This window comes from Sinocyclocheilus grahami, unplaced genomic scaffold (genome assembly GCF_001515645.1).
Source record: "Sinocyclocheilus grahami isolate Dianchi unplaced genomic scaffold, SAMN03320097.WGS_v1.1 scaffold349.1, whole genome shotgun sequence".
Lineage (NCBI taxonomy): Eukaryota > Metazoa > Chordata > Actinopteri > Cypriniformes > Cyprinidae > Sinocyclocheilus > Sinocyclocheilus grahami.
In genome coordinates this window covers 80,352-94,938 of record NW_015505528.1, presented here as the reverse complement: position 1 = coordinate 94,938, position 14,587 = coordinate 80,352, and the positions used below count along the sequence as shown (strand labels likewise).

At 35.2% G+C, this 14,587-nt stretch overlaps 1 protein-coding gene and 1 long non-coding RNA gene across 2 annotated transcripts; both read left to right on the top strand.

Moving 5' to 3' along the window:
• The first annotated feature begins 3,269 nt into the window (after positions 1-3,269).
• On the top strand, positions 3,270-4,182 carry LOC107548511 (uncharacterized). The gene is made up of 3 exons (XR_001604472.1): positions 3,270-3,348; positions 3,494-3,593; positions 4,118-4,182. It is a non-coding gene; the product is annotated as an uncharacterized lncRNA (long non-coding RNA).
• A 390-nt stretch (positions 4,183-4,572) lies between these two features.
• LOC107548498 (histone-lysine N-methyltransferase 2D-like) lies at positions 4,573-5,540 on the top strand. The gene has a single exon (XM_016229207.1). It carries the CDS (start codon positions 4,573-4,575, stop codon positions 5,386-5,388), a length of 816 nt encoding a protein of 271 aa, XP_016084693.1. The 3' UTR covers positions 5,389-5,540.
• Positions 5,541-14,587: the final 9,047 nt, after the last annotated feature.

The following is a 14,587-nucleotide window of genomic DNA, read 5'->3' as shown; positions in this document are numbered from 1 at the left end:
CCCCCTTACGCATTTATATTACATACAGTACATAAAAGAGTACTAATAAAAGAGTGGAAATTTTAGGTCCTGTGTACCTTCACTCCTATTGTCTGGGCTTGCTATTAGTATTTCTATGTGTGTTTATGTGTGTGTGTGTGTGTGTGTGTGTGTGTGAGAGAGAGAGAGAGAGAGAGAGTCTGTAAGAGTGTGAGTGTAAGTGTAAGTGTGAGTTTTGTGTTTCTGCCCCTGCCATTCCCCCACAAGGTTGTAGCACTTTAATTCATAAATGTGATCTAACAAAGGTAAAAGGCACATTTTGACCATATATGATGTTTATATTGCTTGTAATTGGGATGAAGTAAACATCTGTTGAGTATTTTAACATATAATTTTTGATTGTGTTGAATTCAAAACCCAAAACTGCAGCAGGTCATCCAGGCCCACGAACACTGGCTGAGTAACAAAAGTATGAACACCAAACAAGGGTTAAAGAACCTTTGACTGAATGGTTCTTTGTGGAACCAAAAATGTTTCTTCTATGGCATCGCTGTGAAGAACTTTTTAAGCACCTTTATTTTTAAGAGTGTAATACAACCAGACTGTATCATAAAGGACTTTCACTGGAACTTGGCCTATATACTCTATTTTGTGTTTCTTTCTTGTGTTTTATTTGTTCATTTATTCACATCAATATTGAGTCATAAGTGTTGTTAAAGCCTTGTCATTTTTGCTGATTTCCCATATCAGTAATAAAAAATACCTAACTGACACAATTTGGTTAATTAAAGGGTTTAGTAAGCCCAGGCAGGCAGAGGGGTAAAAGATAGAAAAATAGGCTAATTAATAATATTTTAAAATACTAATATTAATTAAAAAATAAAATAAAAAATGTTCTTTATAGCACAAGAAAAGGCTCTGTAGAACACTAATCTGGTGTTTACAGCAATTTTTATGAATAGTGACAAACTTACCTTATTTCATTTGCTCTAGCACACATTCACATATTTTTATTGACTTTTTATTGTCTTTGAAATGGGTTTAATTAAGCAGGTCTTATGTGGAAACGTTAAAAACCACATACATGTTACCTATTAATATGGACACCCATATGAATTGTAAAGTGCTTCTTTAGAGCGAAATGGACTTGGACCGTTCGGCATTACTGATTTGCATAATATGACCAAACCTAAGGCGGATCTTTATTAGCATTATGAGCTAGGCCTATCTTGCAGCACAATTGGAAGTTTACTGAGGCCCCCTAGTGGGAAACCACTGACATATAGGCTATATATATATATAAACTTTATAAATACTACTTATACACATTTTTAAAATAAAGAAATTAAATAAAAATGACAAATGCATACAACAAAATGTCAAAACTTAACATTTAAATGAAAAACAAAAAGTAAAGCTAAAAACAATTCAAAATATTAAAGAACAAAAGGTATAAGAGTATAATAATGATTCTAACAACACTAAGCCAAACACCAAAAAAACCAACTACCGATGTGTATGCACAACCATGTATGCCACCACTCTACTTGACCAAACATGAAACTTTCCCTCGGGATATTTCTTAAGGTTGGATGCCCATGCAGGGGTCAAAAATGTATACAGGCCAATAATTTATCAAGGGAAAATTGTCAATTTATGAAGAGCATCATGTCTTCCATTTGACCTCGTTGTTCATTGTTGCCAAGGATTATCCAGTGCAAGGCGTTTTGCAACATCGATTTGCTTTTCTCCTTGAAAAATATTGGTCAATATTTATTTTATAGACTTTAGAATTATGAAATATTTCCTTTCTTTGTTTAAAGAACACTCACAGTGGAAAAGCGGAAACTCGGAACAAGAGCACATGTTGGCCTGCATATTAAAGCTGTAGCCTAGATAGCCTAACAAGTTGGCTTTCAGTAGGCTATATGCATATAAAGTATACCGATTAAATTACGCATTTTAAATTCAGATCAGACAGCTAGGCTATGTTTATTTGGTGTTTATTCGTTTTTGCACTGCATCGATATGAGTGTCGACCCGCTTCAGGTGTGAAGGCAATGCACGAAAATCGTTGAGCATCTAATGAAATTTTAAGCGCCTCCGAGATGTTTGAGTAGTCTGGCGGTGTTGGTGTGAGTGTGTTCGTTTTTACACATCTGCCGTGCCAAAATATTCTGTTCCCACGAGAAAAATCTGAAGTGTCCCATAGCACCTACACATGGTTTTTGGTTCCACGAAAGTTACGCTTAAAACAAAACAAAGTAGTGTGTGAAATTAATCATAGAGCAACATTAGCTATCTGTCATGTAGGCTACACTGAACAAAATATAGACTATATGGCATCTGAAGCTAAAAAATAGTATAAATAAATAAATAAATGCATAGACCACATTGAGCATGCATTTTTTTATCGTCGTGAATTATATTAAAACACAAACTTTCAGAAAAAAAGGAAACATCATTGTTTCTGAACGTACTAGTATATGGTTATAAAGTATAGTTATATCTGGTGGGCTTGAGGTCGTGATCTGTGAACGGGAGGAGCGTGTTGGTGAATTGAGTGTCAAGTTTGCGTTCAGAATGCACTGAAATGGCTCTGTATTGACTTATTGGCGCAATAAAACGAACAAACTAGTCCATAAAGTCATAAGCGTTCTATGACTACATTACTGGTTATTCTAAGCAAACTTCTAATGGCAGCTGAGATATATGCCGTTTTCATTGCGTTTATATCCACACATAGACCTAAAGCTTCATAGAAGACACACTAGAACTGTTGTTATATTTGACTGTTAAATAAGTGCAAATAACACAAAATGTTTGGTAACTGTTAACTTAATCGATTTATAGTTTCTTATCTTGGAATATATTAATATACGACCATAAGGGGGATACGACCACACGGTTAGAAACGTCATTGACACCTTGTCACCAATGACAAGCCAGCATCCCCAATAAAAGCGAGAGTTTGCCAGGACCTTTACCACAGTAGAAGAATTTTCTTGAGAAACACAGACCAACTAGAATATACGTTTTCAGCAGATCATGGTTATTCCAAAAATGCCAAGTCGACGACCAACGAAAAGAGTGAGTAGTTTAAATGCATGGTTTATAGGCCTAATTCTTTCTCAATAGACATTTTTATGATATCGTGCAGATTTAGTTTTTAAAGATTGCTACGGTTTTTTTTTGTTTGTTTTTTAATTAAAACTAAAGTTTTAGGGCTTTACATTTTAAATGTAAATTAAATATGTAATGTGATTCGTCTAGATCTTGAAGCCGGTTATAGAGAAGAAACGGAGAGACCGGATTAACCAGCGTTTAGATGAGCTGCGAACGCTTCTCCTGGATAACACTCTAGACACGGTAAGAAAATATTATATTTAGATGGATATTTAGTAAGAAAAAAATATATATATATACATTTTCAGTTTTTAATCCAGCTCTTCCTTTTTTGATATAAATAAACAGCCTAATGAAATGTTTCAGTAACATAATGAAACTTTTACAGCGACTTCAAAACCCTAAACTGGAGAAGGCTGAAATTCTGGAATTAACTGTTGAATACATTCGGACAAAAGCCACAGTTGCGAGAGATAGGCCTAGTCAAGGTAAGTTTTCTGTCTATAATTGAGTAACTTTTAAAAAGTGGGCTCTATTTTATATAAACACTATATTATTGGCCTTATAGTTGTGTAGAGCTAGATAAAGTCAATTTGAGTTGCACATAATGCCTCTACGTTTGATGATTCTAATCGATTGTGTCTCGGTCTCTTTCTTTCTCCCCTCCTGTTTTTATTATTCTCAATTCCTCAATCTCACCCAAAATAACTCCATATACCTCACTCTCTGACTTCTCATTTTGACAATCAATAAACAAAACCCATTTTTTTCTCTTAAAATCCTCCTTCTTTAACTCTGCTTAAATGTGTGATCTTTCTCAATTTCTTGATTCTGTTCTCAAACTTCCATTTGAATGAACCTTCAATAACAACCCTAAACCAACAACTAAATCAACATCTCATGTTATTCTATCTCACCTGAACACTCCACTTTTTACTTTTCCTAATCCCCCACCCCCCACCCTTTTATACCTTCATGCCTCGGCTCTCCTTAACCTCACCCTCCACCTCAGGTAACTCCAACAAAGACTCAGACCCACATGATGCTTACGCTCCGACTCTGCTCTCGAGGAGACCCCACATACCCTTCACTTCAGTCCCTGAGCCCATCAATGTCCACAAGCAGATGCCCTCCAATACTATCTACAAAGCCGGTTTTAAGGAGTGTATCTCCCATCTGTCCAGTTTCATCGAATGTGTTGAGCATATACCTCACTCTCTGACTTCTCATTTTGACAATCAATAAACAAAACCCATTTTTTTCTCTTAAAATCCTCCTTCTTTAACTCTGCTTAAATGTGTGATCTTTCTCAATTTCTTGATTCTGTTCTCAAACTTCCATTTGAATGAACCTTCAATAACAACCCTAAACCAACAACTAAATCAACATCTCATGTTATTCTATCTCACCTGAACACTCCACTTTTTACTTTTCCTAATCCCCCACCCCCCACCCTTTTATACCTTCATGCCTCGGCTCTCCTTAACCTCACCCTCCACCTCAGGTAACTCCAACAAAGACTCAGACCCACATGATGCTTACACTCTGCTCTCGAGGAGACCCCACATACCCTTCACTTCAGTCCCTGAGCCCATCAATGTCCACAAGCAGATGCCCTCCAATACTATCTACAAAGCCGGTTTTAAGGAGTGTATCTCCCGTCTGTCCAGTTTCATCGAATGTGTTGAGCCTTCACAGCGGGACAGCTTTGTTCAAGGCCTGTGTCACCACCTTGACTCCTACAGCAGTACTCTTTCCCAGTGTAGAGTTTCCAGCCAAGCTGCCTACCGTCCATGGATCCCAAATGCGGAGTTGACATGCAGGACGGACGTCCATGCGATAGGACCCATGAGAACCAGCACAGAGCCATTTTCATACACCAATAGTTTGTATCCTCAATCTTTTATGCTCCATCCCACAGGACAGGCCATGACACATCCCTACCTCTCCCCTCCATACTCCCTCTCTCCTCCACCCTCTCCTTGTTACACAAGTAGCTCCCCTCCCTTCTCTAGCTCTCCCACATACCTCTCTGTCCCCTGCCATTTCCCTTTCCCTCCCACCATCTCTCCACTCTCCAGTGACTCTTCATCTTCGTCATCATCGTCCTCTCTCAGTTTCTCAGCCCCTGCTCTGCCTGTAGCCCCAGGCCCTCATGTTCAGGTCTCGGTGGGCTCCCCCACTCCAGTGCGACCCACTGGCTCTTCTCCCTCCTGCCAACCCCGGACTCTGAGAAGAGCTCTGTTCCAGAACCAGCCACAGTCTTTGTGGAGGCCCTGGTGAGCAAAACTCAAAACACTTAGTGACTCAAAGCAACAGCTTTCCATCAGAGTTCTGCAGGAGTTGAGGATGCTTGTGAAAGAGGCTGGGCTTCACATGGAAAAGACATGGAAGCGAGTGTCCTGGGCATGTGTACAGTAGTAGCTCTGTGATAATCGGACATGACTTATTGTATACAAATTGTGTAAATATATTTATTTGTTCCCTATTGTACATTGTAAATTAATTGTACTTTTTTTCACAAAATAAATATATATATAATTTTGTTAATTTGTATGACTTCTTTATTCTATCTATCTATCTATCTATCTATCTATCTATCTATCTATCTATTTGTATACAAATTGTGTAAATATATTTATTTGTTCCCTATTGTACATTGTAAATTAATTGTACTTTTTTTCACAAAATAAATATATATATAATTTTGTTAATTTGTATGACTTCTTTATTCTATCTATCTATCTATCTATCTATCTATCTATCTATCTATCTATCTATCTATCTATCTATCTATCTATCTATCTATATACATATATATATATATATTCACTACAGGAAATAAACAGCCTAATAAATCTATGTCAAGTTTTATTTATGTTTTAAATGAATGATCTCATACTCACCTAGAATGCATTGATTTGATTAGAAATACAGTAAAAACAGTAACACGATTTAAAAAAAAATATTAAGTTAAAAATATATAAAATTATATATTGTTTCTTTCTAAACGGTTTTCAACATTGATAATAAGAATATTAATAACTGAGTACCAATAATAACTGATGATAACTGAGAAGCAAATCAGCATATTAAAAGGATTTCTGAAGGATCATGTGACACTAAAGACTGGAGTAATGATGCTGGAAATTCAGCTTTGCATCACAAGAATAAGCTACATTTTAAAATACATTCAAATATAAAACATATTATTATATTATATTATATTATATACCTCCAGTTATGGACATTTCAAGGACAAAAAATATATAAAACAAGATTTTAAGAACATGTAAATCAAAAAAATAAAATAAAATAAAAAAAGAGAAAACAAAACCTGTATACTTAGTATCTCTCACGCTGCAGGATACTGTCTGCTATCACTGCATGACATGTCACCAACCAATGAATTCATCTGCAGAAAACATCTGTTAGTGTACAGATGACACAAAGCGACTGGGCCTAGTTGTCAAGCACAGTAACTATTGTGAGTCAAAAGTCCATTTACAAATTGTGTTTTATCCATAGACTGTATAGTTTTATCTTGCAGTGGTTTTTATTTTGCTTTCAAAAATGAATACAAACCACAATAGCATGCACTTAGCCAATCAATTATGTATAAAGGTTTATTTTTCTTAGTACAAATACTATATATTTCATAAATGTCAGAGCGGGGCAAATTAATGCATTCATGAATAAATACAATTTATGAATTAAATATTTGTAGGCCATGTTTGCTGTTTTCTTCTTCTTCTGTTTTTGGCGCATTGCATCCTGTGTGCATATCGCCACCTACTTTTGCTGTTATGCAGTCATGGTTTATTTATAATCAATTTCTTCCTTGTTTTTGCTTTTGGGACATTCTACCAGAAACGTACATTTCCACTTGTAAAAATCTTGGGTGAAAAAAATATCTTATTTTAAAATCTGAACGTTGAGTCATATGGAGGACATGTTAATCTATATGAAACACATATCGTGGCATCTCAGCATGTTTTTATGATTGAAATAAATACATTTTTATACGCATTTCACCCCTAAAATGTCAGGCCCTGTCACAGACAAATTTGTATATATTAGAATGGTTTCCTAATGAATTTCTTTGATACAAATAACATTTTCTTATTGGTCACATGTCCCTGATTGTATCTAACATGGTTTTGTAATTTCTATAAGAAATATAAGCAACTTTTCGGTCAACTGTAGCACACAAAATCACAGAATACCCCGCCAGGCACTCATATAGTTGTAAAAAAAACTGCCTTTACATAGGAGATTTTTTCAAAAACATAGTAGTGGATATATACTCCAGCCTTCATCTACACAGTTACAGAGATTGATTCATCAATATTTCCTCAAATATTACATTTTTATAACATAATGTCCTGTGTGACAGGACTGACTGAGGCGTGACAGGACTGACTTTATGGATTTCGTTGATGCAGAAAAAGTTATGTTTTGTGTTCTTTATTTAAGTTTTGATAAGCATTCCTATTTTAAATTATTATTATAATTTTAATGTTAATGTAATATTAGACTATGGTAAAGTTCAGCCAAGGACATATAATAAGGGCCTAATTCATTAGAATATGACTGACAAATTAATAAACGAATTTCATTTTATTTCAATATAAAAACATATTTCATTTAACAATTTATTAAAATTCCATTTAACAATAACATGGCCAGATACAATAAAAATAAACAACTAGAATTGCACAATGGCACAAACGCAGACAGGAGTGAAAACAAAATTGTAATGGTACTACTACTATGTTAGAATTAATTTAACAATAACAATTACCAACTTGAATGGCACAAACTCAGACAGGAGAGAAAACAATAACCCTGTGTTTTGCTACGCGTATCGGGTGTAATAAATATAAATATAACTTCAGAATATATAAAGCATATTTTACTATGATACAGCAAATGTATAGACATTTAACTGAATAACACAAAGTAAAGTAACTGTGGTACCCCGTAATATTATGGCTCAGTAATAACAGGGCAATACTATGGTAATATCTGCATTATTACTTAGGAAATTACATGGTACTAACGGAAATTGCATGTAATTTCCTAGGTAATAATGTAGATATTACCATGGTATCTGTATGAATTGGAATAATTACAGTCTTCATTACATAAAGCTTATATAGATGACAATTACATCTATATATGAAGAGTTTATTTGCAAAAACAGATGACTAATAGATTTTTATTATGTAATCATGTTTTTATTGTGTTTTATTTGTGTTAGTTAGCTGTAATTTATTAGTTTTTTTTTTACCTAATCAAAATAACCCAATTAAAGTTTGATTGAGATTAATTGGAATGCACAATGAAAAAACATGATTTCAGAGAATTATCTGTTTTTGCCAATAAACTCTTCATATGTATTGAAATACAATTAATATACTAATATGCAGTGCTAGGCCTAGGTAAAAAATTTGTCGATGAGCATACTTTTAAAATCCAAAACACGTCTAAAAAAGTTACTGAAATTCCTTGATTGCATGTTAACAGTTTTTATGCTAGCATGCTAGCAGGCTGAGTAATGGCAATTTAAAATGGCCGACTGTCAGGCCCTGTCACATGGCATGTGTTAAATACATATTATATGCAATAAAGGTAATAAAAAACAACAATACCATTCATTTGTAAGGCCGTGTAACAGGACTGCCAGGCCCTCACACACAGGGATGTGACAGAGCCTGACGGTCGGCCATTTTAAACTGCCCTTACTCAGCCTGCCAGCATAAAAACTGTTAACATGCAATCAAGGAATTTCAGTAACTTTTTTAGACATGTTTTGGATTTAAAAAAAATCATACAATTCAATGACAGAACTCACACTTGATCAGTGTCAGCTTCACCTTTGAGTCATACCTTACCTTTAAAGGCGCATTACACACATTTTATGTTGAGTTTTATGTAAACGTGACAGGACTGACCGAAAACATGGGGACAGTTGTAAAATAGTACTTATTTGTAGAATTTATGTATAATTTCATGTTTTTAATCAGTTGATTTGAATGATAACAACTCAAAATATGATTTTTTTTCCCCTAAATAACAGTTTTTAGCATAACAAAACGATGAAAGCTGTAGGCCCAATTTGGCTGAGGACAAGGACAGGATTTGTAATTTTCAAAAGTGTTTTTAATAAATTTAAAAATATCTGAGAACCTAATGAATGACATATTCCTTTACAGAACAACTCACAGAAATCAACCATAAGTCAGTTTTAGACATTTTTTTGGATGTAATACTTTTTATTCACTGTAACAAGTCAAGGACAGATAATGTACATTTCTGGTAGAATGTCCCTTTTCCTATTCTTACGCATGTATACGCACACAAATATTCCTACTTAAATAATTATTCGATGCTCCATCCCATTCCTTCTCCCCAGGATACACCTGGTGCTGCGTGTTCAGCTCATAGACTGTATAAAAACAGGGTTCAGCTCCTCCAGAATAAATTCTGTGATCTCCTAAAGATTGTTCGCTGTTTTACTTCTTCTTCTTTTTTGGTGTTTATTGGCGGTTGGCAACCTAACTGACTGGTGCATTACCCTACCGACTGCAATAAAGTATGGATCAGGATTTTGCTTGTAGGACAAAATTTAACCATAAAAAACAATCAAAACAAATAAATAGACTAGAAAATTTTTTTACAATTAAAAATAAATAAATAAAAAAGACTATATTCTTTTATAGTCGACTGTATAGTCGATTTAACCAAATGATGATGACAAAAAAGTCCCAGTGACATGATTCCGGACTATAATCCCCTGTAGTTTTGGGTTTTCTTCTTCTTCTTCTTTAGATTGGTGGCTGACAACCAATTTTAAAGGTGCATTATCGCCACATACCAGACTGGAGTGTGGAGCAGTATATGACAAACAAGGGAACTAATTATATTCTTTCCATCAATCCTGTATTTTTCACATTTTATGTTGAGTTTTATGTAAACGTGACAGGACTGACCGAAAACATGGGGACAGTTGTAAAATAGTACTTATTTGTAGAATTTATGTATAATTTCATGTTTTTAATCAGTTGATTTGAATGATAACAACTCAAAATATGATTTTTTTCCCCCTAAATAACAGTTTTTAGCATAACAAAACGATGAAAGCTGTAGGCCCAATTTGGCTGAGGACAAGGACAGGATTTGTAATTTTCAAAAGTGTTTTTAATAAATTTAAAAATATCTGAGAACCTAATGAATGACATATTCCTTTACAGAACAACTCACAGAAATCAACCATAAGTCAGTTTTAGACATTTTTTTGGATGTAATACTTTTTATTCACTGTAACAAGTCAAGGACAGATAATGTACATTTCTGGTAGAATGTCCCTTTTCCTATTCTTACGCATGTATACGCACACAAATATTCCTACTTAAATAATTATTCGATGCTCCATCCCATTCCTTCTCCCCAGGATACACCTGGTGCTGCGTGTTCAGCTCATAGACTGTATAAAAACAGGGTTCAGCTCCTCCAGAATAAATTCTGTGATCTCCTAAAGATTGTTCGCTGTTTTACTTCTTCTTCTTTTTTGGTGTTTATTGGCGGTTGGCAACCTAACTGACTGGTGCATTACCCTACCGACTGCAATAAAGTATGGATCAGGATTTTGCTTGTAGGACAAAATTTAACCATAAAAAACAATCAAAACAAATAAATAGACTAGAAAATTTTTTTACAATTAAAAATAAATAAATAAAAAAGACTATATTCTTTTATAGTCGACTGTATAGTCGATTTAACCAAATGATGATGACAAAAAAGTCCCAGTGACATGATTCCGGACTATAATCCCCTGTAGTTTTGGGTTTTCTTCTTCTTCTTCTTTAGATTGGTGGCTGACAACCAATTTTAAAGGTGCATTATCGCCACATACCAGACTGGAGTGTGGAGCAGTATATGACAAACAAGGGAACTAATTATATTCTTTCCATCAATCCTGTATTTTTTAGGTAAATCATGAGATGTTTGACCACATTCCAAGTACTTCCTTCTAAAAGCTCCTGAACATTAACATTCACAATGTCTTTCTTTAGCATTTGAAACATTTCCCTTCTTTCCTCCTCATATTTCCTACATTCCAATAACACATGTAACACTGATTCCGTTACCTCACAATTTTCCCACAAACCTGTTGGATGTTTGCCTATTTTTGGAATATTGTCTGATTCAGTCCAGTATGTCCTATTCTAAGCCGAGTGAACAAAGTACCGGCAGGGATTGTAGGTGGGGGGAGTGAATGTACAGCGCTCTCTCCCAGCTTCAATACCACGACTGAGGTGCCCTTGAGCAAGGCACCGAACCCCCAACTGCTCCCCGTGCGCCGCAGCGGGTGTGTGTTCACGGTGTGTGTGTGTTCACTGCTGTGTGTGTGCACTTTGGATGGGTTAAATGCAGAGCACTAATTCCAAGTATGGGTCACCATACTTGGCCACATGTCACGTCACGTCACATGTCACACATTAAAAGCTTCAAATTTACAGTGTAATGTCTATTTATTCAAATAATGTTTTACTATGGCATGCGTTAAATACATATTATATGCAATAAAGGTAATAAAAAACAACAATGCCATTCATTTGTAAGGCCGTGTAACAGGACTGCCAGGCCCTCACACACAGGGATGTGACAGGGCCTGACGGTCGGCCATTTTAAACTGCCCTTACTCAGCCTGCCAGCATAAAAACTGTTAACATGCAATCAAGGAATTTCAGTAACTTTTTTAGACATGTTTTGGATTTAAAAAAAATCATACAATTCAATGACAGAACTCACACTTGATCAGTGTCAGCTTCACCTTTGAGTCATACCTTACCTTTAAAGGCGCATTACACACATTTTATGTTGAGTTTTATGTAAACGTGACAGGACTGACCGAAAACATGGGGACAGTTGTAAAATAGTACTTATTTGTAGAATTTATGTATAATTTCATGTTTTTAATCAGTTGATTTGAATGATAACAACTCAAAATATGATTTTTTTTCCCCTAAATAACAGTTTTTAGCATAACAAAACGATGAAAGCTGTAGGCCCAATTTGGCTGAGGACAAGGACAGGATTTGTAATTTTCAAAAGTGTTTTTAATAAATTTAAAAATATCTGAGAACCTAATGAATGACATATTCCTTTACAGAACAACTCACAGAAATCAACCATAAGTCAGTTTTAGACATTTTTTTGGATGTAATACTTTTTATTCACTGTAACAAGTCAAGGACAGATAATGTACATTTCTGGTAGAATGTCCCTTTTCCTATTCTTACGCATGTATACGCACACAAATATTCCTACTTAAATAATTATTCGATGCTCCATCCCATTCCTTCTCCCCAGGATACACCTGGTGCTGCGTGTTCAGCTCATAGACTGTATAAAAACAGGGTTCAGCTCCTCCAGAATAAATTCTGTGATCTCCTAAAGATTGTTCGCTGTTTTACTTCTTCTTCTTTTTTGGTGTTTATTGGCGGTTGGCAACCTAACTGACTGGTGCATTACCCTACCGACTGCAATAAAGTATGGATCAGGATTTTGCTTGTAGGACAAAATTTAACCATAAAAAACAATCAAAACAAATAAATAGACTAGAAAATTTTTTTACAATTAAAAATAAATAAATAAAAAAGACTATATTCTTTTATAGTCGACTGTATAGTCGATTTAACCAAATGATGATGACAAAAAAGTCCCAGTGACATGATTCCGGACTATAATCCCCTGTAGTTTTGGGTTTTCTTCTTCTTCTTCTTTAGATTGGTGGCTGACAACCAATTTTAAAGGTGCATTATCGCCACATACCAGACTGGAGTGTGGAGCAGTATATGACAAACAAGGGAACTAATTATATTCTTTCCATCAATCCTGTATTTTTTAGGTAAATCATGAGATGTTTGACCACATTCCAAGTACTTCCTTCTAAAAGCTCCTGAACATTAACATTCACAATGTCTTTCTTTAGCATTTGAAACATTTCCCTTCTTTCCTCCTCATATTTCCTACATTCCAATAACACATGTAACACTGATTCCGTTACCTCACAATTTTCCCACAAACCTGTTGGATGTTTGCCTATTTTTGGAATATTGTCTGATTCAGTCCAGTATGTCCTATTCTAAGCCGAGTGAACAAAACCTCTTCTTTTCCGTTTCTGCCCCTCATTCTGCCAACACCGACTTTTTCCTGACTATTATAAAGATGTCGACCCGTATCGTTTATATCCCAGTATTGTTGCCATTTATCCATAATTGAAGATTTTATAATACTCTTTCCCTCAGTTCTACTTAATGGGACATTTAAATCCACAGTTTGTTGTTTCAATGACAATTTAGCCAGCTTATCAACTTCCTCAACTACTACATGAGCAGGAACCCAAACAAAGCCAACGTTCAAGCCCTTCTCATGTAAACAGAATATGTTTCGATGAATTTCATTAATGCCATCTAATCTGCATGATTTCATAGTTTTAATGCTTAAAAGAGCAGACCAGCTGTCCGATGCAATTATTGCATTATTCACATGATTTTCCTGTATCCAGTTTAAAGCTAGTAGTACTCCCACAGGTTCAACTGTATATACTGATAATTTATCTGTTGGTCTTTTTATTATAGCTATATCATATTGAGGAATATATACTGCTGTTAGCTGTTTTATTAACAGTTCTGTGTTATTTGAAGGCCTGTGACAACGTGCCCCAGTAATGTCACTTGTCATGTGTCTACTCAAAGTCTTTTTTGCCCTCTGCTGGTCAAAGAGACTTAGCCTACTCTTATCATTTATCCAACTACAAAGTGCAAACGGAAAATGCAGCATCGACTGTCACATTATAGCTACAACAATAGGAACAAGGTTCTTTTTTCAATTCGCGTGATACATTAATTACCTTATAGCATTTCAGGAAATCTTGAAGACATAGCCTATACGTCCAAGTTAATTTATACTTTTTCTGACTATAGCAGCTGCTACTTGAGCAGGATTAACTGTGTGTGATGGCAAATGCCTATTATGTTGTTTGTGAATTGTTAAAACAGCTATAGGAGTTTATTTTTTCATTTACATTTACGTTCTTCTTGAGGACTACACAAATGTGCGCGAGTAAGGACTACAAATCCCAGTCACTCTATATGCCATACGCGGGGGCGGGAACCACAAAGCTTCTGCTGCTTATAGCTTAATCACATTCAAATACAAGCAATCGCGGGCGTAAAGCGGCTAGTGCTAAATATGTAATCAGTCTTCAGTTGCAGAGTGTGCATTTGAGGTTACTGCCTGTCAATCAACTATCAAAAATGTCGTTTATTTACATGCTGGATAGAAAAGCTATGGGGCATCTTTGTGCTTGCCTGTGAGGAAGTGTGCAGTGTATAAACAACAGCCCAAAACACACACATGAGCAAAACCACTCTCTTATTATAATGCTACAAATTGAAACATGCTTCATAAG

Coding starts and splice junctions, on each gene's coding strand:
- LOC107548498 (XM_016229207.1), top strand. CDS start 4,573: ATGCCTCGGCTCTCCTTAACCTCACCCTCCACCTCAGGTAACTCCAAC.